General features: G+C 44.8%; 2 protein-coding genes across 2 annotated transcripts in view; both read left to right on the top strand.

Annotated features, from left to right (window-relative positions):
• The window catches only part of LOC306968267 (uncharacterized protein), a gene marked incomplete at its 3' end in the record, with an annotated part of 106,004 nt that overhangs the window by 4,545 nt on the left and 78,761 nt on the right, over window positions 1-22,698 (top strand). The gene's annotated exons all lie outside the window — the stretch shown is intronic.
• itga4 (integrin alpha 4) overlaps window positions 1-22,698 on the top strand; it is a 60,543-nt gene that overhangs the window by 29,142 nt on the left and 8,703 nt on the right. Inside the window, exons 12-24 of the mRNA XM_079563008.1 lie at window positions 2,461-2,555; window positions 3,644-3,734; window positions 3,831-3,876; window positions 5,469-5,623; window positions 9,287-9,444; window positions 12,670-12,813; window positions 13,953-14,029; window positions 15,860-15,998; window positions 16,089-16,187; window positions 19,326-19,402; window positions 19,480-19,569; window positions 19,723-19,816; window positions 22,560-22,667. Of these exons, the coding sequence (XP_079419134.1) occupies window positions 2,461-2,555; window positions 3,644-3,734; window positions 3,831-3,876; window positions 5,469-5,623; window positions 9,287-9,444; window positions 12,670-12,813; window positions 13,953-14,029; window positions 15,860-15,998; window positions 16,089-16,187; window positions 19,326-19,402; window positions 19,480-19,569; window positions 19,723-19,816; window positions 22,560-22,667 (1,373 nt within the window). The remainder of the gene's footprint in view (window positions 1-2,460; window positions 2,556-3,643; window positions 3,735-3,830; window positions 3,877-5,468; window positions 5,624-9,286; window positions 9,445-12,669; window positions 12,814-13,952; window positions 14,030-15,859; window positions 15,999-16,088; window positions 16,188-19,325; window positions 19,403-19,479; window positions 19,570-19,722; window positions 19,817-22,559; window positions 22,668-22,698) is intronic.

The raw sequence follows: 22,698 nt of genomic DNA, 5'->3' as shown, positions 1-22,698 counted from the left end.
CCACACTTCTGCTCAGAAAACCATCTTGAGCAGGAGACACGTCTCTGAGGATAAAAGACTCTTTAACCGGGAACATCTCCGCATTTATTTACATGCGCGCGATCAGCTGTAGTTCAGCTGGAGGCTCGGTGCTGAGGAGGAGGGGGGGCTCGCGGTGAGGCGCGTGCTCAACACGAAACGGATTGTGGGAAATATAGCTGGCGGAGAACGCACAAGTCTCCTCTGATGCATCCTCGGTAAAACGGGCGGAGCAAGTTCTCATCCGGGGATTTACAGCGAACTGGCTGAGAAGCGAACTTTGAATTGGAACAGGACGCTCGTGGACGCGTGATGACGTTTCACGAGTCCACGAGCACAGAAGTCCACACAAGTACACAGATTGAGAAACGGCCCATGTACTGGATAAAGAGAAAAGCAAGTCAAGCCAATGTTAAGCCGATATTATTCAAAACTGGCAAATCCAAGTAAGTCGAACAGAATCTTATAATGGATACTTTAGATTGAGCGTGAGCACAACAGGACCACAAATAATCATTACTGGCATCATGTAAAGTTATAGTTACTGGCAAAACCCTGTTTTTGGAGCAGAAACAGGTTGCTGTAAAACGGAAAAGCAATTAATCACAAATTTCTCTTGAAAATGTACTTCTTACATGGAATAGAGGGTAAATGCTGAAAATTTCAGGTCTCCTAGTAATTATAACACTTTATTTCATGTCACCACCTCAATCGGAATTTACAGTGTATGTGAAGCACTCTGCACTGCAACTTTGTATGAAAAGTGCTAAATAAATAAAGATTTGATTGATTGGTTGATTCAAACATCATGGACTTTTTCTCCCATCCAAATGTTTTCTATTCAGTACTTGCACAGGACCCATAATGCTTTGCACCTCTGGGGGTAGCTACGACCTGGAGGCCTTTGAGTGCGAGTGGAGCTACTGCCAAACAATGATGAAAAACAACTTCTGCTGTGCTCATTATTGCTCCAACAATCAAAAGCGTAATCCGGGAACAACAAAGCACTGCACACGAGGTTAATAAGAGCTTTTTTCCCAATCAACTTTTCAAAATCAATAGATAAAATATTTTTGGAAGGTATTTGGAAGATTAATATTAGTCTCTTCGATGACAGCTCGCAACGCCATATTGTTTACAGCAGCGAACTCCCCAAGGGGCAATGCATTATGGTATTGCGCAAGTAGCGAATCCCACGTTTGTGACGACTGGGTCATAGCTGCAACAGAACAGAGACGAGACCGGCTAAAAGAGCGCAAAAGGAAGATTTATTTACAGGAAGGAAACATTTACAGAAATGATAAGACTAACGTAGACAAACTGCACTTAAATGTGCACGGAGGAGGAGCCGGTGTGGAGAACAGGAGAGGAACACTTATGAAGACCTAGCCCAGCGCTAGACATCTGCAACAATGGTCACACTGTGTTTTTGAGTATAGTATTTTCAGAGAAAATAATTGGACCTCAGTGTGTACGCACTGACAGAGGAGACATTAAACTTTCAAACTGTTTTTGTTTAACATGGACTATCTTAGTTATGACAGAGTTAGCAGAAGAAAACAAAAAACACGGCTGATGCGGTTTCATTGAGCATGATTCATGTGTCTATATACGTATAAGTAATGGGCAGCGTTAGGCTGGGGACACACACCTCAAACTTTTCATCTCATAAAATATTTCATCTTCTAAGACCCACCAGGCCCAGATCAAGGTGACATCAGGTCTTAAAAGTGTCTAATATTGACCTACTGTATAATGGACTACATTCTGTCTAAACCAGACAAAATAAATAAAAAATAAACTGTAACACATTCCTGAAGAATCAAAGAAAAAAAGGAAATTGAATAAAGCCGACAAGTGCAGATGAAGTACTGCAGTTTGACAAGCACATGAGAAGATTTTAAAATCTTTTTTTGAGATGTGACAAAGTGCACGGACAGACATAAGATTGTTCTACAAATGAGCACATTCCCGTATGAAGGCAGCATTCAGACACAGAGCACCTCCTGCCATTCTTTCAGAAACAAAGGAGACTTACCCGACAAATAGTTGGTGCACAATCACAAGCACAGGAAGAGCACCCTTCACAAGTACAGAGGTGCTTTTCTGGCCATGCCTCCCGACCTTTGCACAACTTTCTTCAGACCGACAGATGTTGTTACGGCCAAGTCAATTTAACATCGTCACATTACCCAGCCAAATATGTAAAGATCTCAAACGATAAAATCCCATTGTGTTTCACTTTTTCCAATCAATTTATTATCCCTCTGTTTGAAAAAAAGCTACAAGAAACATGCGCATATGTTTATGAATTGGAATCGATTAAGAACTGGATCAATAAGAGAAATGGTTAATGGCATTGATATCGATCAAAACGTTGAATTTCCCATCCCTATTTGTTGGTGTGCTGTTTGTGTGTCTGATCAGTCCCTTGTGTTTCAGATGTGGCTGTTGGAGCTCCTCATGAGGACGAGCTGAGAGGAGCAGTGTACCTTTACAACGGCAGACAGGACGGCATCTCCCCCACCCCATCACAGGTGAGACCACAACCCAAGACAGGTTAGACCACACCCTAACAGAGGTGAGACCACAGCCCATCACAGGTGAGACCACAACCCAAGACAGGTGAGACCATGCCCGATCATAGATGAGAACAAAGCTCATCACAGGCGAGACCACGCCCTAACACAGGTGAGACCACAGCCCATCACAGGTGAGACAACAGCCCATCACAGAGGAGACCACACCCTAACACAGGTGAGACCACAGCCCATCACAGGTGAGACAACAGCCCATCACAGGGGAGACCACACCCTAACACAGGTGAGACCACAGCCCATCACAGTCAAGACCACACCCTAACACAGGTGAGACAACAGCCCATCACAGGTGAGACCACAGCCCCTCACAGGGGAGACCACACCCTAACACAGGTGAGACCACAGCCCATCACGGGTGAGACCACAGCCCATCACAGGTGAGACCACAGCCCATCACGGGTGAGACCACGCCCTAACACAGGTGAGACCACAGCCCATTACAGGTGAGACCACAGCCCATCACAGGTGAGACCACAGCCCATCACAGGTGAGACCACACCCTTACACAGGTGAGACCACAGCCCATCACAGGTGAGACAACAGCCTATCACAGGTGAGACAACACCCTTACACAGGTGAGACAACAGCCCATCACAGGTGAGACCACGCCCTAACACAGGTGAGACCACAGCCCATCACAGGTGAGACCACAGCCCCTCACAGTCAAGACCACACCCTAGCACAGGTGAGACAACAGCCCATCACAGGTGAGACCACGCCCTAACACAGGTGAGACCACAGCCCATCACAGGTGAGACCACAGCCCCTCACAGTCAAGACCACACCCTAGCACAGGTGAGACAACAGCCCATCACAGGTGAGACCACGCCCTAACACAGGTGAGACCACAACCCATCACAGTCAAGACCACACCCTAACACAGGTGAGACAACAGCCCATCACAGGTGAGACCATGCCCTAACACAGGTGATGGAGGGAGCATCTTTGTAACATAGTTAAAAGCGATAAAAAAAACACATTAATTTTGTATAATACTTTGATGTGTCTCTTACTGTGTCATCCAGAGGATCACAGGGGCAACTCTGGGCCGGGAGCTGTTCATGTTCGGTCAGTCACTCAGCTCTGGAGTGGATATAGACGACAATGGATATCAAGGTACAGATAGTCCATTCAATGTCACTACATTACTTTTGATGCGATGTGAAGTCCTAAAAACAGCCATGCTTACAACAGTGACTGGTGTGTTTACAGACATCGCCGTTGGGGCTTTTCTCTCAGACTCTGCTGTTGTTCTCAGGTAACACACACATTAGAACTGATTTCATGGATCTAAATAAAAGCCCCATCTATTGGTCCACACATGCACAGGTGGTGGAATGTTCTTCTGTCCTCAATGTTGTAAAATCTAGTCTCTATTCCCTGCTTCAACCCCTTTCATGCTGAGCTGCCTTATCCAACAAAGCCTACAGGCCAAACAAACCTTCACAAAACAAAGATCTGGTACTGCTCCATAGAGAGACCGGAGAATCGCCGGTGGCTATTTACAATGTTTTGGTTTCAATTAGAGCTCAGTTACCCGGGAGGAGCTTGGAGTAGAGTCGCTGCTCCTTCACATCAAAAGGAGCAGCTGAGGTGGCTAGGGCATCTGTTTCGGATGCCTCCTGGTCGCCTCCCGCGGGAGGTGTTCCAGGCATGTCCTAGTGGGACAAGGCCTCGTGGAAGACCCAGGATACGGTGGTGGGACTATGTCTCCGAGCTGGCCTGGTGTCGCCTCGGGGTCCCCCCAGAACAGCTGGAGGAGGTGTGTGTGGATCGGGAAGTTTGGGCATCTCTGCTGAGACTGCTGCCTCCGCGACCTGGCCCCGGATAAAGCGGAAGAAAATGGATGGATGGTTTCAATTATCTTAACACTGAATAAGTTACGTTCACGTGATGTCACAACATTTTTAAGAATCTATAGTTTAAAGTTGAAGTGCTGGGCAGCTACGAATTCTACTGTGGTAACTATGGTAACTCTGAAAATGCTGATGTTTTTGGCTTAGTGTATTGTTCAAATCTCCTGAATATTCCTGGTCCTATCCACATGAAAATATAAAACTGGCACAAAGTTCAGCTGTGGCAAAAATGACTTGGGTTAAAATATTTTCTCAAAAAGGTGTCCAAAAAAGGGTACCGCTTGTTACTTTATTTGGACGTGGATGGATGGATGGATGGATTGATTGATTGATTGATTGATTGATTGATTGATTGATTGATTGATTGATTGATTGATTGATTGATTGATTGATTGATTGATTGATTGATTGATGGATGGATCAATCAAGCACATGTTTTGAATACCGCCATCCCTTAAAATAAACAAAAACAAAATAAAAACCATCACTAAGGGAAACTTATTTGTCCTGACAGTGAAGTGTCATTTGCCTAGAATTCACAACAACATGTTGTGATGTCATGTGAATTCAACCTTGGGGCTGTTGGCAAGCTCCCCCTGTGCAAATAACCTGAATGATCAAAGCTGATAGGACAGAAAGCTCATTTCAGCGTAGACCTGTACATCTGCTTTCTGACGTTTTTGTTATTTATTTCATACATTAAATTTATAAAATAGACATTGAACAAAACATAAAGTGTAAAGGAAACGCAGACAAGATGATTTTTATCTGTGTTTCTGCGTGTGAATGCATTTCCTGTCAGACCCTGTTTCCACATTCTCTTCAACTTTGCTCTCCTCCATATCTGTCATAACAGTTTGCTCTCACACGCTTGGAGCATGTGCTGTTCCTCACACGGGGAACTGAAACTCCAGCCCTCATTCCACCCCTCCATCACGTCAGTCTGTAATACATCTATCACACATGAGAGAGACTTGAGTTTTTGTCCTGGTAGGTCCCGCCCCGTGGTGCGTGTGCAGGCCTCAGTGCACCTGCCCCAGCACATCGACCAGCAGGCGGCGCCGTGCTCCGACAACAGGGCCTCCTTGGTGTGCATCAACGTGACCGTGTGCTTCAGGGTCAGCTCCCGCCACTTCAGGGGACCCATCGGTGAGTACCACAGCGATGATATGAAAACAGCAGGGGTGGCTAAGATCTTACTGAAACACCGGTAGAAGTACAGCTGTTCAAAATGTTCTCACAAGCAGAAGGGAAACAAAACCTGAATACGAAGAGGAGCAGCTGCTGGTCAGAACCAGCATACCTTCAGAGGCAGAGCTGAACTGAGCAGTCTACTGGGCCCCATGCCCTCGTTGGCTGCTCCAGAAAACAGTATCAGACAGAAGATTAGAATATTATGGATTCCAAATTCTATATGACAGATACAATCCTGATCAAAAGTTTCCTTTTTTTAAACTAGGAAACTAGACACTCCAATACACCTTATGTGTGATTTTGGTAGCTCTGTGGTGAAGTGAAATAAATGACGATCTAAATCTTTTTTTCTTTTTTTAGTCCGTGGGGACGCGATGTTGTGTAGCAAACAGCTGTAAACCCGACACGTCTCTCTGTTTTTAAATGGTTAAAATCGGTCCAAGGACGGCTGAGAAACATCCTGTTAAAGTCTTCAATCCAGAACCAGGCTGTTTAAATGCACACGCCATAAAAAGCGATCGATAACACGCGGTGTTGCAAAACGTGTCAACAATGTTGTCGTTGACAATTGACTTGAAACAGAGATATTTAGGCATTTGCCTCTTCCCATAACGTTAGTGTCTGTCCAGAGAGGAGAGAGGAGGAGAGAGGAGTTAATCAGAAAGGAGAGTGTTGCATAAAAGCAATATCTATATATGTAGGAAAAAAATCTGTGATTTTGATCAAAACTCTGTAGGATTTCTCAGGAACCGAGGCACGTTAAACTGTTTTCAGTTTCAGAGCTAAGAGTCTCACCTTTCAAATGAGTCATAGCTGTGTCCATAGCTATAACATAGAACACGCTGTGGTGCTACAAATATCATGAACAATGGTCTGGATTGTCGGCACTCTGCAGCTAAATCTCAAAAACAGGGCGGCCTCAATGTGTTAACAAGGTTCCAAGTAGAACTTCAATATATGCAAAAAGATGAAAGGGGAGTGAGACAGAAAAAATATGAGTAAATCTTTTATTAAAAACAACAATTAAACTGAAATAGTCTGTTTTTGCAGCTGATCAAAAGTTTAGGACCACATGCCTTTAAAAGGTCAAATCTGTAAACAAAGGTGGATCCAGTGTCATTTTCTGTAAGGTTTTCACTCTGTCCTGACTTTGTCCTGATGACAAAGGCAAAAAACATTCTGCTTTTGATCGTGTTTGTGTTGTTGAGCTGCATAAGCAGGACCTCTCAAATCACCTTCACTGCTGAGGTGGGACACAGTGAGATTTGAATCATTCTGAATTTCTTAAAAGATCGAGATTGAGGGTTACGGAACAATAAAGTCAAGTGGAGAACCCCCAAAAAATGTCCCCAGCACTGACTCGGGGATCTGATTGGCTGGAGGATCCAAATGAAGGCCATTACTGGAGCCGACTGCAGCCATTTGACATTTTTCATCAGGTCTCAACGGGACTGCATTTGCATCAATATCCGCATCATATATTTTCAGTATTGGCTCCGATATGCCAGTATTGGATAGGTGCATCCCTACCAAATCGTGATTTATAATCCTGTTTGAATATTAGTGCAGAACCGCTGATAACAATGACACTTCACTTCCTGTTTGCTCGCGTTTGCTGCACCTCAGAGCGGCGTTGATGCCACGGTCACCGGACTCCATCTCTGCGGTGAGTCTGGATTTCCAGGCCAGTCCTGACCTGGCAAAATATTCAATAGTATGAATGTGGTGCGAACTTTTTATTCCATGACTTTATTGAGATGCTGACCCATCCTTTCAGTCATCTGTTCTACCCAGCATGTCTACAGCCTGATTCCTTGCTCATTGTGGTTTTATTATCATGTTTTTTTTATTATCATCATCAAGACCAATGCCAAGATTTATAAAAAGTCGTGTTGCATTGTCTGTAATACATTCCATATCCCATGGACGAAACAAACAAAGCCATAGGAGGCAAGAAGAGGAGGTGGGACATACGCCACAGGAGCCAATTGTAGTCGTATATTCGAGGAGCTTTGGCCCATCAGAGCAGAAGCTTAATAAGCATAATATGCTGCTGCCATTTGTGAGTGGGAGTGAGCAAATTACAATTACATGACTAAAATTGCACTTCTGTTCCAAAAATGTTTTCATCAATTTTTCCAAAAAATTAAATATTCAGAGTTAAAGCTAAAAGTATAATGGCATTTTTTATTAAAATGGGTGGAACCCCCCCGTGGTGACCCACACGTGAGCAGGGGACAGGGCTAATCTGGCCATCACTATTGTATTATTTAATTTAATTCAAGATTTCAGTATTTTGGAGGTCTTTAAGGTAAGATAAAATATCAGAATTTGGGCCTGCTCCCTGGAGGTTCTTAGCTTTCAAATGAGGACTGTGAAGTGTGAACTGTCAGAGAAAACCTAAGTTTACAGTAATTGTAGTAAAATCCAAATTGTGATCTCGGCTTTAAGAAAATAGTAATATGAATGTATATCCCATTGTCCCCTCTTTGCCCGGTCCATGAAGGATGGGATGTTCCTGCTTCATCCCAGCCTGAGTGAAAGTCCATTGCTCTGTGCCCATCTGTTCAGTCACATGACCTCAGACAAACAACAACATGCCAGAAAGGAGGAATTTCGGAGGAATTTACTGAGTCTGCAGCTTGACTCCTAAATCACTCCCTCTAGAGCTGCGCGGGATGAGAAAATAACTGCGATATGCGATGACTGTTTCAGACACTGCGATAGATATTATTAAGATATTTTACCAAACCATTTCAACACAGTAACGTTTAATTTTTGGAGTTTGTTCATCATATTTGGTCAAAACAAGACTTTGAAAACACTAAATGGCGGCTAAAACAAGGCTAAAATGGAACCCTATTAGGAAAACCATGACTGAAAGTGCACCTTTGCATTGGTGTGTTTTAGTTACAATGTGTAGCTAAAACAAATGCATTGTTACTGTATTCTCCATCCCACTGGAGAATACAGTTGGCTTTTCTGAGGATTTGTTCTTACAGAAGAGCGTTTTCAGCTAAGAACACGTTTTGTGAAAGCCAAAACTCTTCCCAAAAAGGCTTTAAGAACAAATCTGTGCATAAGAACGTGTCATGAATGAGGCCCATTGTCTGTTATTTTCACAGACATGGACTTATTACCATGAATGGGGCTGAATGCATAATCATTGATCTTGATTGATCTTGATATACTGATATCTGAGTCCATTATTAACTGTCAATGTGGCGAAGAGGTTAATCCATCTTACAAGACAGTTCTGCAGCGGGTATTTGACGGCTGCCTCTGGTCTGGTATCTGTTCTTTCTCAGATTTGGTAGCTGGTCCCTCGTCTTTGGTCTGGGCTCGGGTCTCTTTGGCAGGGCTTGGCAAGTTTGCCCGGTGGAGGGCTGATTTCCAACTACGTCAAAGCATCACAGGCCGAATCTCCCAATTATAGTCAAACAACACTCTCTCCAAATGCCAGTGCTGTACATCTTTTGTACTAATGACAATTTTACGAGGACATTTTAAAGGATTTTACAGTATTTTACAATTCTGCAGGAGATATTTGATTGTGGATATTTGTAAAAATATTTCTGAAAATGTCCCCCTGTCTTATGTCTCCTGTGTCCTCCTCAGATCTCCAGTACAATGTGACGGCTGACCTCCTTCACAAGCCGACATTCCCTCACCGTTTCTTTTTCCATGGCAACGGCTCGTCCAACAGCACCAGGGGGCGTGTCCGGGCGCGGCTGGGGCAGCAGCGCACCTGCAACACTCACCTGGCCTTCCTCAGGGTAAGCACCGCCCCCAAACGCACTGCAATTTCAGCCAATTAGAGCAGTTTCAAGGTTTCAACAGCTTCAAGGATTTCAAGGAAAGTTTCTAGTTATGAAAGCAACACGTTTGAGTATTCCTGCATTACAGATCATTTACATCTACACATGGCCTTTATTTGATCTTATGACAACTGGACTTACATTCCACAGAAAACCTCTTTTTGACTTTCACCACTCTCAGCACAACACTGACCAACTAAATCTCAGACAATGTGGAAATGCTGTTCCTCATTTTGAACTTCAAAACCTTTTAACCTCCGCAAACGTACTTTAGATCGCTGCACAAAATACCGCAGCAAGCAGCGGCATGCTAATGCTAGCGACAACAGAAACTATGACTGGGTCATCTAAAGCCCACACTTTTTTCAGAGGGCCACGCACTGACATATGTACAGCATGGAGGACCATTCAACTGGGTGTATTTAAGAGAGGGTTCCACTGTTCCCTACACCTTTGTTTAGGCTTGGAACCATAATGCTTATTTTACTTCACTGTAGTCTTCATAGAGAATATTAATATACATTTCTTCAAACTGCATTTAAAGAGGGGGTATTATGGTTTTTTTCAATCACATAGCACCAGTCTATATCACACTACAATGATGACCAAACCTTCTGTTGGTCTGTAAATGCAGTAAAATAGAATAACTGCCTTGTATAAAATTGCTCTCTCAAAATGGCTGTAGTGAATGTCTTGAAATAGGCCTCTGTCTCTTTAAGAACCTCTGACCCTTTCAGACACGTCCCCTCCACACGCTGTCTGTGGCATCAGTGGGGAGGGGGTTCTGCTGAGGAGCAGTGGTTGGTTACTCGGCTGGTGACGAAAGCTCGGAGGCGTCTCCAGGAGGTGGGGGCGTTCCTAGGAGGACTCAGGCAAACCTATCCCTAAAATGGCCGCCATAAGAGTTTTTACAGATTACTCAAAAATACGTGAATGTGCCAAGGCAACACTTCAGGCATGTTTTTAATGAGGGAATGACATAATAACATGATGTAAAGCTTGAAAAAGTCCATTTTGCATAATACCCCCCCTTTAAAAAATAATCATGATATTAATTTAAGTTTTAAATGTAGAATTATTAAAATTGCAGTGAAAATGGCATTGTGTGCCAGTAAAAGAAGCCTGAGGACCACCAAAAATTGGTCTGAGGGCCGCATTTGGCCCCCAGGCCGCACTTTGGGCATCCCTGATATAAAGTAATAGACTGAAAACTCCACTGATCCTTGTTTAATGTTTTGCCATTACAGTTCATGAATAGATCATTGATAGTTGAGTGTGTGTATCTCATTTGAATCTTTATTGATGTCACAATGATGAAAAGAGGACCAGTCACTTTTTCACCACCAGCAGCAGCAGCAGCAGCAGCAGCAGCAGCAGCAGCAGCAGCCATGTTTAAGGAAGTCTCTTGGTATCAGTTGGCGTCAGATGTCAGCAGATAAAACCCCCAGTATCAGTATCAGTCATCATCGGTGCTTCTCTAACGCCAAGGCTTTATTTTGCTAGACCATGTTTTCTGGTTGGACTGGGGCTGGATTGGAGAGGGTCCAGTGATTGTGTAATAGGTTGAACTCGGATGTGACCTCCACTCCAGATTTTTGAAGTGCATTAACAATCAAACTGAGGAACAAGGCACTTATGTAGTGGAAGACGATCTGACCAACGTTAACAGGACGACTCAAGCTCGCATGAATGAAGCAGGAATACTTCTGATGTAGGAACAACTCAATAAAGCTAATCTCACATGATGTTAGAGAAGACTGAAACATGAACTGTTAAACTAATACAACAGTCCATAGCATTGCAGAACATGTTTGTAGAGATCTAAACTACAGGGTTAGCAGCTTGCCTACATAATAACACCAGTTTAAGACAGCTATTTAGTAGTTTACAAGGGATATTGTGTAACCTAAATAATTGCTGTCTTTGCAATTCGCCCAGAGCGGCCATTCAAATGGCACTTTCCACAGATCTGTTCAGAACAGCTCCAGACTGTGCAGTGGAGCTCTATTGGATTGTGCACAGTGTTGATCTGTGCGTGAGAAAGACCCTTTCACTAAAGGTTTGCCCCAGGGTTCTAAGATCATACACATGACAAACAAGTGAGCCTTTGACTCTGATGTCAGTGAGTGGAATCACTTACATTACATCTGTCAAAACACTTTAAATGTCATTGATATTAAAACATAAATTATTAACTTAACTAAATGTGTTTTTGTTCACCTTACAGCTGTAAAATAAGCACAACCTTTACATTTAACAGCTATCAAATAAATGTTGAAGCTTTTTTTTTTTACATTACACCCTTTGTTATGTTATGATCAAATCAATATAACAGCCTTTATTTGTTATGTTACTATCATCTATGTGTTTATGATACACACCTTTGTTACAACTAGTAAATAAACGTAACAACCGGATTGTTACCACTAACAAATAAAGTTAATACAACTTACAAGAGTTGTCCATCAAAGAGGAAGGTCCCGTGTCATCATCTGTAGCTGAGGTCTTGGTTGTTTCCCCTGTCACTCTAAGATCTCTGGTGGTGTACTGATGATGGCTCCAGAAATCTTCATCTTTTTCCGCCATGTTTCATGCGTGAAAATGCCCTTTAATGACACATTCTTACTCTGTCTGTGAGAGTGGGCTCTTTGGACCAGATACAATCAGTGAATGTGTCCACACAGTCTGACCAACCAGCCGGTAGAATCACGTTTATGAACCGTCCCATACAGGGACAATCACAGAAACACCTTAGAGTGGACGGATCAACGATAAACTAAGTCATATGATACATGTTAGCGATAATAAATGGAAATGTGTTTACATGTGTCAACGGTAAACGAAAACATGACGAACAGGTTGACCATGTGTGTTTGGTCTGAAGATTGGTCCACTGCTCTACCCTGCCACTTACACACACTTCTCCCCCATTGTGATTGGCCCATATGAAGACTCTTCACAATGGCTTTTAACACTTTGAGACCTTGTGTCAATAGGTGCACTGCAATGGTTTCCTTACTTTAATCCGCTGGTCGTTGTGATGCACTGTATAAATAAAAAGCACTGTGTGATAAAGCTCCCAGAACAGTTGAAAAAGTAACAAGTACAGATTCAGATTGAGACTTCAGTGCTGCCCTCCTGTGGTGACTTAGTTTAATAACACAGTCCGTTGTTTTTCCTCAGCGGTCGGTGCGGGACATCTTCACTCCGGTGCAGTTCCAGGCGTCCTTCAGTCTGAGAGAGACCACGCCCACTCGCCCCCACAGGCAACACCCCCCTCTGCGGCCCATCCTTCAGCGGGGCGGGGCCAACAGTGTCAGCGCCCAGGTGAGACTGAGGGCTCCAACCATCCAAACATGCCCCCGTCAGATCACGTTTGGTTTGCCCCCAGGTGTTCGGTCCAGGTGTTTACTTTGAAGGTAGCATAGCGGGTTGTCTTGTGACTGGAGAGTTGGCGGTTCGTATCCCGCAGATGCACTGGCAAGGCAGTGGTTCCCAGGGTGGCTTGTCTAAAAGATTTTAAAAGGACAATAAGGAAATACATGTATTTGCTCAAATCAATGACCAGTTGTTAGCGTGGGACTGAAGGGGGGCTGGTGGGTCTGAGATTGTCCCCATGAACTGTGAAAATGTGACCCAGACATAACAATGGTTTTTATTCACATGCCGTGGTATCGGGAGTGATTCTCAGTATCCACGACCGCTCTGAACCCAAGTATTATGTTGGATGTGACTGTAGAAAATGGCATTGTAACAACACTGTGGGCGGGGCGCCGCTGGACTCGATCGAGACTGCGAAAGTGGAGTAATAAGGAGCCGTGGCTTTGAGGATGCCCGTTTGGGGAAGTGAGATTTGTCCCGGTCTGACCACTTCCTTCCTTTATGCGTGAGGGAACTGTGGCTGAGTGACTCCCTGACTGCATTAAACGTTCTACATCCCTCACTCCACTCCCTTTCTTCTTTTGAAAGCATTTTGACATTTAAATCTAAACCCGGGCTACACTAGCCTGGGAGTACTCATGCTGCTGCGTGTGTTTGAATCATCAGAACTGCACAACAGCCTGGGGACCATGGCCGAAATTTTCACATGGATTTGAGACCAATCACAGAGCGAGGAGGGACGGAGGACGCACTGCTCGCCATACGGAAGCTTGTTGTTTGTTTAGGGATAAAAATAGAATTAAAAAAATCTTTTCCAAACACAGTCATTAAGATATTACAGTAGTACAGTATATCACATTTCCAAATCAAAAGTATAAAACCCTGTAGTGATCCGGACCTTTGCCTGACAGTTTCATCTCCAGCTGGATCTCTGTGAATGCTTACCCTGACCTCTTTAAGCTTCTGTGTCTCTTTAGTCCTGTGACCTACGTTTTTCGTGTTTGTTTTCCTGACACCGTGATATTATAAAGCCTCACTTACATATATTATGGCCGTCCTGATCAAGTCGTGTGCATGTCTTCCAGACGATCTTCTCTCGATCCTGTCTCCTGGACAACTGCTCCTCAGACCTGCAGCTGACAGCTCGACTCGTCCTGCCCGGGTACGAGGATTTAAGAGTTACTTTGGTTTTGACTGGATAAAAGGAGAGATTGTTTTACGTTTTTCAGAAACTTTAAAGGAACATTCTGTGTTGAATTGGAAGGTCCCGGGTGCGATTTCCACCTGGACCGGGCCTGTCTGTGTGGAGTTTGCATGTTTTCCCCGTGTCTGCGTAGGTCAGTGGTAAAAACAGGTGCAATAGGTTAATCAAGATTAATAAAGTATAACTTAAAGGGACTATACGGAGTTTAATAATGTTAAAATTAAGTATTTTCCTTCCCCTACATGTTTCAACAATGTCCTAAGGTGTAGAATGAGCCTGTTCAGCACAACTGCCTCTAAAATCCTGCACTGTCACTCAAAAAGGTGTTAATTCCGGTCCGAAGTCATGCACGAGCTTAATATAGAAGCTGCAGTTACACATATGACCTGAGGTGGCAGTAGTGAGTATAAAATGGCTAACTTGCATCTAGCCCCTTTAACTTTATCCTTCTACATGCTAGAGTGATGAGTTGTTGTCGGCGGAGATAAAGCACCCCCCTGTAACACTTTAAGTTGGAATATAAAAAGTAAAACCCTCACTTCCGAAATTGGTGCTGGATCCGTGTTAGGGCAAGCAGGGCATGCGCAAACACCAGGGAGAGTGCGGAAGTTGGATTGACCTCAAACTTCAGAGTAAACGTGCCAGAATTGTAGATATGTTTGCAGGACAGGGGAATCACAGTCTAAAAGCATCGTAAAGTAGAACTGAAAAACCTAGTCGAAGCAGCGAAGAAGAGAAACGTTGAGCCTGACACACTCCCACAAAGCAGAAATGAAAACACTAAGCCAGGTCTGTTTGCTGGTTAGCAGAAAGTCTCTGTGACGGTCAGTGTCACTCAGCCACTCATTTAAATCCACTTAAGGACTTAGGGATGTGATCTACAGGCTCGAGTGCCCATGTGGTTATTTCTACATTGGTAGAACCTAAACAGGCCGTACGTACAGGGAATCCTCTATACCCCATGGCACTGCATTTTAAACACTAACCATGGACTTAACACCTTAAAAGCGTATGGTATAGATCACATCCCAGAGTCCTTAAGAGGAGGCGACAGACTTAAAAGTCTCCTGCAGAGGGAGTCCTTCTGGATCCACACTCTTAAAGCAACAGATTATCCAGGTCTCAATGGGGAACTGGACTTTACCCCTTTTCTTTAAAGGGACTATACAGAGTTTAAAAATGTTAAAACTAAGTTTTTTCCTCCCCCTACATGTTCCAGCCATGTCCTAATGTGTAGGAAAAAAGGTGTTTTTCGTTTAATTCGGGTCTGAAGTGCCGTCATGCACGAGCTTGGTATAGAAGCTGCAGCTACGCATAGGACCTGAGGTGGCAGTAGTGAGCATAAAATGACTAACTTGCATCTAGCCCCTTTAATGCTTCTGTTTATAGATGTTTGTTTATTTGACTGAATGATTTATAGATATTTGTATATCATCTTGATATGCATTTTTGTGTTTTTTATATGGCTTTTCATGTTCTTGTAGCTTGTATTTTGAAATGCTGCTCAAAGGATGTACTGCATCGGCTGACTGAGTTCCAGCCCCTATGGTGCATGTGACCACTTAATACAGTTTAAAAGCTGCATTCTTACACTCGAGTACTGCCCTGACAAAGGCCCAATACAGCTGAACCGCGTGGGCAATGCTTTACTCTAATGGCCGTGCTGCAATAAAGGCCTTTCACCAATACTTTTCTTTTTAAAGTGAACATAACCTGCTGTAAAGCCTGACTGATTCATTGTCCCGTGGTGATGAGGCAGGATGTAACTCTGGCGTGCTGTGTCCCCAGTGAGCGCCCGTACTTCCCACTAGGATTGGGGCGGATCTTCCTGTTGAACGCATCCATGGTGAACGCGGGAGATGATGCCTTCTTACCACGCCTGACCCTCAGCTTTCCTGAAAACATCCAATACGTCCGCGTGCATTCTGTGAGTACTGCTGTCCGAAACTAAACAGAGAAACATTTGCGGTTCTGCGGTCTCTTCTCCAACTCTCTGACCCCTGTTTTTGCCGGTCAGGGCGAGACGGCGGTGAGCTGTGACATCATCCGGGAGGGCAACAGCACAATGGGCGTGGCCTGTGGGCTGCCGGGGCTCCTCCTCCCTGCTTATGCTCAGGTAAAGCTGAGCACACACTACACGATTTTTTCAGTCTTAAAAGATTTTGTGAAGAATGAGGGGTCCACACTACACGGCTAGTGGCAAGAAAGAGAGGAGAGAGAAAGCTAGCGTATAGAGGCTCGCGGAAAGACGCTAACAGAGAGAAGCTAGTGGAGAGAAGCTAGAGGAGAGAAGCTAGAGGAGAGAAGCTAGAGGAGAGAAGCTAGTGGAGAGAAGCTAGAGGAGAGAAGCTAGAGGAGAGAAGCTAGTGGAGAGAAGCTAGTGGAGAGAAGCTAGAGGAGAGAAGCTAGTGGAGAGAAGCTAGAGGAGAGAAGCTATTGGAGAGAAGCTAGAGGAGAGAAGCTAGAGGAGAGAAGCTAGAGGAGAGAAGCTAGTGGAGAGAAGCTAGAGGAGAGAAGCTAGTGGAGAGAAGCTAGAGGAGAGAAGCTAGTGGAGAGAAGCTAGTGGAGAGAAGCTAGAGGAGAGAAGCTATTGGAGAGAAGCTAGAGGAGAGAAGCTAGTGGAGAGAAGCTAGAGGAGAGAAGCTAGAGGAGAGAAGCTAGTGGAGAGAAGCGAGCGGAGAGAAGCTAGTGGAGAGAAGCTAGTGGAGAGAAGCGAGCGGAGAGAAGCTAGTGGAGAGAAGCTAGTGGAGATAAGCTATTGGAGAGAAGCTATTGGAGAGAAGCTAGTGGAGAGAAGCTAGTGGAGAGAAGCTATTGGAGAGAAGCTAGAGGAGAGAAGCTAGAGGAGAGAAGCTAGTGGAGAGAAGCTAGAGGAGAGAAGCTAGAGGAGAGAAGCTAGAGGAGAGAAGCTAGAGGAGAGAAGCTATTGGAGAGAAGCTAGTGGAGAGAAGCTAGAGGAGAGAAGCTAGTGGAGAGAAGCTAGAGGAGAGAAGCGAGAGGAGAGAAGCTAGAGGAGAGAAGCTAGAGGAGAGAAGCTAGTAGAGAGAAGCTAGAGGAGAGAAGCTAGAGGAGAGAAGCGAGAGGAGAGAAGCGAGAGGAGAGAAGCTAGTGGAGAGAAGCTAGAGGAGAGAAGCTAGAGGAGAGAAGCTACTGGAGAGAAGCTAGTGGAGAGAAGCTAGAGGAGAGAAGCTAGTGGAGAGAAGCTAGAGGAGAGAAGCGAGAGGAGAGAAGCTAGAGGAGAGAAGCTAGAGGAGAGAAGCTAGTAGAGAGAAGCTAGAGGAGAGAAGCTAGAGGAGAGAAGCGAGAGGAGAGAAGCGAGAGGAGAGAAGCTAGTGGAGAGAAGCTAGTAGAGAGAAGCTAGTGGAGAGAAGCTAGAGGAGAGAAGCGAGGGGAGAGAAGCTAGAGGAGAGAAGCTAGTGGAGAGAAGCTAGAGGAGAGAAGCGAGAGGAGAGAAGCTAGAGGAGAGAAGCTACAGGAGAGAAGCGAGAGGAGAGAAGCTAGTAGAGAGAAGCTAGAGGAGAGAAGCTATTGGAGAGAAGCGAGTGGAGAGAAGCTAGAGGAGAGAAGCTACAGGAGAGAAGCGAGAGGAGAGAAGCTAGTAGAGAGAAGCTAGAGGAGAGAAGCTACAGGAGAGAAGCGAGAGGAGAGAAGCTAGTAGAGAGAAGCTAGAGGAGAGAAGCTATTGGAGAGAAGCGAGTGGAGAGAAGCTAGAGGAGAGAAGCTAGAGGAGAGAAGCTAGAGGAGAGAAGCTATTGGAGAGAAGCGAGTGGAGAGAAGCTAGAGGAGAGAAGCTAGTGGAGAGAAGCTAGAGGAGAGAAGCTATTGGAGAGAAGCGAGTGGAGAGAAGCTAGAGGAGAGAAGCTAGAGGAGAGAAGCTATTGGAGAGAAGCGAGTGGAGAGAAGCTAGAGGAGAGAAGCTATTGGAGAGAAGCGAGTGGAGAGAAGCTAGAGGAGAGAAGCTAGAGGAGAGAAGCTAGAGGAGAGAAGCGAGAGGAGAGAAGCTAGAGGAGAGAAGCTAGTAGAGAGAAGCTAGAGGAGAGAAGCTAGAGGAGAGAAGCGAGAGGAGAGAAGCTAGAGGAGAGAAGCTAGTGGAGAGAAGCTAGTGGAGAGAAGCTAGTGGAGAGAAGCTAGTGGAGAGAAGCTAGAGGAGAGAAGCGAGAGGAGAGAAGCTAGTGGAGAGAAGCTAGTAGAGAGAAGCTAGAGAAGAGAAGCTAGTGGAGAGAAGCGAGAGGAGAGAAGCGAGAGGAGAGAAGCTATTGGAGAGAAGCTAGTGGAGAGAAGCCAGTGGAGAGAAGCCAGTGGAGAGAAGCCAGTGGAGAGAAGCTAGAGGAGAGAAGCTAGAGGAGAGAAGCTAGAGGAGAGAAGCTAGAGGAGAGAAGCTAGAGGAGAGAAGCTAGAGGAGAGAAGCTATTGGAGAGAAGCTATTGGAGAGAAGCTAGTGGAGAGAAGCTAGAGGAGAGAAAGGAGAGAAGCTAGAGGAGAGATCTATTTGAGAGAAGCTAGAGGAGAGAGGCTAGAGGAGAGAAGCTATTGGAGAGAAGCTAGAGGAGAGAAGCAAGAGGAGAGAAGCTATTGGAGAGAAGCTAGAGGAGAGAAGCAAGAGGAGAGAAGCTATTGGAGAGAAGCTAGTGGAGAGAAGCTAGAGGAGAGAAAGGAGAGAAGCTTGAGGAGAGAACTATTGGAGAGAAGCTAGAGGAGAGAGGCTAGTGGAGAGAAGCTATTGGAGAGAAGCTAGAGGAGAGAGGCTAGTGGAGAGAAGCTATTGGAGAGAAGCTAGAGGAGAGAAGCTAGTGGAGAGAAGCTATTGGAGAGAAGCTAGAGGAGAGAAGCTATTGGAGAGAAGCTAGTGGAGAGAAGCTAGAGGAGAGAAAGGAGAGAAGCTAGAGGAGAGAACTATTGGAGAGAAGCTAGAGGAGAGAAGCAGGAGGAGAGAAGCTAGAAGAGAGAAGCTAGAAGAGAGAAGCTAGTGGAGAGAAGCTAGTGGAGAGAAGCTAGTGGAGAGAAGCGACCGGAGAGAAGCCAGTGGAGAGAAGCTAGCGGTGAGAAGCTAGTAGATTTACTGTAACTGAGGTCATTACACAACTTGAATGTGAGTCTCTCTGCAACTGCCTTTGACTCATCATGACTCGAGAGGACTCGGCGGTTTCACTGAAATTTGAGCAAAACCGGACAAAAAATGGTGTTGTGTGGGCCAAAACCACACAGGTGAGTGACTGAGAAGGGCGGAGTCTAACTATCATGTGACATCCTGCAGCTCAATGTCAGCTTCCTATTGGACGTGAGCCAGAACAGCACGCCGGGTGACATCGTCCTTCAGGTGACCAGCCGCAGGTGAGCGCCTCCGGCCTTTATCCTCCCTGACCACTGACCATTCTGTCATCATCATGTCTGTCCTGCGTCCTCTGCAGCGACAACTTGGAGAAGGAGGAGTTTCTCGGGGACAACTCTGTGAGTCTGGTGTTGCCACTCAAACGGGAAGTGGACGTCTCCATCCACGGGTCAGTGCTACCTTTAGTTAGCATTATCTTTTTTCCACTGTCAGAACCGAACGTATGACCGGAGCGCCATGAGGACTGTTAATAAGCATCTATCAGCTGGGACAGTGATTGACCCTGTAAATGAGAGGTGTCTAACAGAACTGTGGTCCACAGACACGCAAGCCCGTCCTCCTTCACCTTCTCTGAGCTGGAACAGGACTACGCCCCGGTCGACTGCTACACCGAGAGACTCAACTACACATACAAGGTACTGCTTTAAACCCCACTCTACTACACATACAAGGTACTGCTCTAAACCCCACTCTACTACACATACAAGGTACTGCTGTAAACCCCACTCTACTACACATACAAGGTACTGCTCTAAACCCCACTCTACTACACATACAAGGTACTGCTCTAAACCCCACTCTACTACATATACATGTACTGCTGTAAACCCCACTCTACTACATATACATGTACTGCTGTAAACCCCACTCTACTACATATACATGTACTGCTCTAAACCCCACTCTACTACATATACAAGGTACTGCTCTAAACCCCACTCTACTACATATACAAGGTACTGCTCTAAACCCCACTCTACTACATATACATGTACTGCTGTAAACCCCACTCTACTACACATACAAGGTACTGCTCTAAACCCCACTCTACGGGCGGCACGGTAGCGCAGCGCCTCCGCTTCACAGCTAGAAGGTCCCGGGTTCGATTCCCACCAGGACGGGGCCTTTCTGTGTGGAGTTTGCATGTTCTCCCCGTGTCTGCGTAGGTTTCCTCCGGGTACTCCGGTTTCCCCTACCATTAAAAACATGTGCAATAGGTGAATCCTCCAGCCAGGTGATTCTGACCATCAGCCTGGCTCCACATCATGGAGATGGGTCCCCGGGCGCGGCACTGCCGTCGACCACTGCTCCTTACGGGTCGCCCCAGTGGCATCGAAGAACGGGTTAAATGCAGAGGACAAATTTCCCTACGGGGACAATAAAGTATACAAACAAACAAAACAAACAAAACTACTACATATACATGTACTGCTGTAAACCCCACTCTACTACATATACAAGGTACTGCTGTAAACCCCACTCTACTACATATACATGTACTGCTGTACACTGCGTTCCAAATTATTATGCAAATTGGATTTTTGTGTCAAAAAGGTAAAAAAAAACACAATAATAATGAAACTCATGGATGGTATCGTGTCTTGGCGCTCTATGAATCACTGACATAAATCTCAGAGACCTGGGATTATTAGTTGTCAGGTTAAGCCCAGTTAAGGGAAAAACTACTGAAAAAGGGTGTTCCACTTTATTATGCAGATCATCATTTTCAAGCAATATGGTAAAGAAAAAGGGACTTTCTTCTGATGAAAAGAGTGAAATAGTTGAATGCCTTGGTCTAGGTATGAAAACCTTCGATATTTCATGAAAGACTAAGTGTAATCATTGTGCTGATAAGAGATTTGTGGATGATTCAGAGCACACTCCGTTTTGTGCCGATAAAGGCACAATATGGACGGTTTCTGCCAAACAAACACATCAGATTAAGAGAACAGATGCTACAAAGCAGCAGACAGGCATTTGAAGCTGCTGGTGCCTCTGGAGTCCCCCAAACATCAAGGTGTAGGACCCTCCAGAGGCTGCAGTTGTGCATAAACCTTCTATCCGGGCCTCCCCTAAACTGTTCATTGAAGCTGAAGCAGAAACGGCTGCAGTGGCTCAGAAATACATGAGACTCATTTTCAAACAGTCTTGTTCACTGATGAGGCCGTGTAACCCTGGATGGTCAGATGGATGGAGGAGTGAATGGAGGTGAATGACCACAATGTCCCAACAAGGCTGTGACGTCAGTAAGGAGGTGGCGGAGTCATGTTTTGGGCCAGAATCATGGTGAGAGAGCTGGTCGGCCCCATTAGGCCCTTTTAGGCTCCCTGAAGGTGTGAAAATGACCTTTGAAAAATATGTGGAGTTTCTGACTGACAACTGTCTTCTATGCTACAAAATGAAGAGCCGTGCTTTCCCTAACAAAATCCTCTTCATCATGACAACACACCATGTCCTGCTGTAAAGAATCCCTCTGCATCACTGGCTGCTATGGGCATAAAAGGAGAGAAACTCATGATGTGGACCCCCTCCTCCCCTGACCTCAACCCTATTGAGAACCTTTGGAGCCTCAACAAAAAAAACTTCTATGAGGGTGGGAGGCAGTTTTCATCCAAACAGCAGCTCTGGGAGGCTATTCTAACATCCTGCAAAGAAATCCAAGCAGAAACTGTCCAAAAACTCACCATTTTAATGGATTTAAGAATTTTGAAGCTGCTATCACACAAGGGCTCCTATGTTAAAATATAACTTGACCTGTTAATATTTTTTTGATTGAAATAGCTTTTGATTTCAGTAAATATGACCTCCTAATGCTACAAATACAACACATGACCATTTTCAGTTAATTACGAGCTTTAAAATGTATTGAAACGATGAGTTGCATAATAACTTGGAACAGTGGATTTTGAGGTTTTTACTATATTTATTTTTGAAAAAAATACTGTTATCACTAGGAAATTTTTTCCACCACATTTAAATGATCCTCTACCAGTTAAAGACTTGAAAATTATGCTGACTCTCATTTGAGTTGACAATTTAGAAAATCTTAGAAAAATGTCATTTGCATAATAATTTGGAACGCAGTGTAAACCCCACTCTACTACACATACAAGGTACTGCTCTAAACCCCACTCTACGACATATACATGTGCTGCTCTAAACCCCACTCTACTACACATACAAGGTACACATTACAACTATACAATACAAATAATATACAAAGTATATAGAGTGTAATAACAGGTGAAATACTGAGTACAAATATATTTTCCGTTCTTTGCTTCTGAACTGCAGCCTGAAACTTAATATGCTTAATTTTCAATGAGCAGGGATATCCCAGTGTGCATAACAACGCTGTCCCAATCCCAATGGCTGCAGGTGTTGAACTCCGGCCCCAGCCGCTCGGTGGACACTGTGGTGGAGGTGCTCCTGCCCAGGGTCCTGTCCCCTTACCCCCACAGGCTGCAGCAGCTCACTGACTGGCAGGTACATCACAGAACACCATGGTCTTATCTTT

The sequence above is a fragment of the Gobius niger genome (assembly GCF_951799975.1).
Source record: "Gobius niger genome assembly, chromosome: 9".
Lineage (NCBI taxonomy): Eukaryota > Metazoa > Chordata > Actinopteri > Gobiiformes > Gobiidae > Gobius > Gobius niger.
This window is presented reverse-complemented; position numbering and strand designations above follow the sequence as displayed.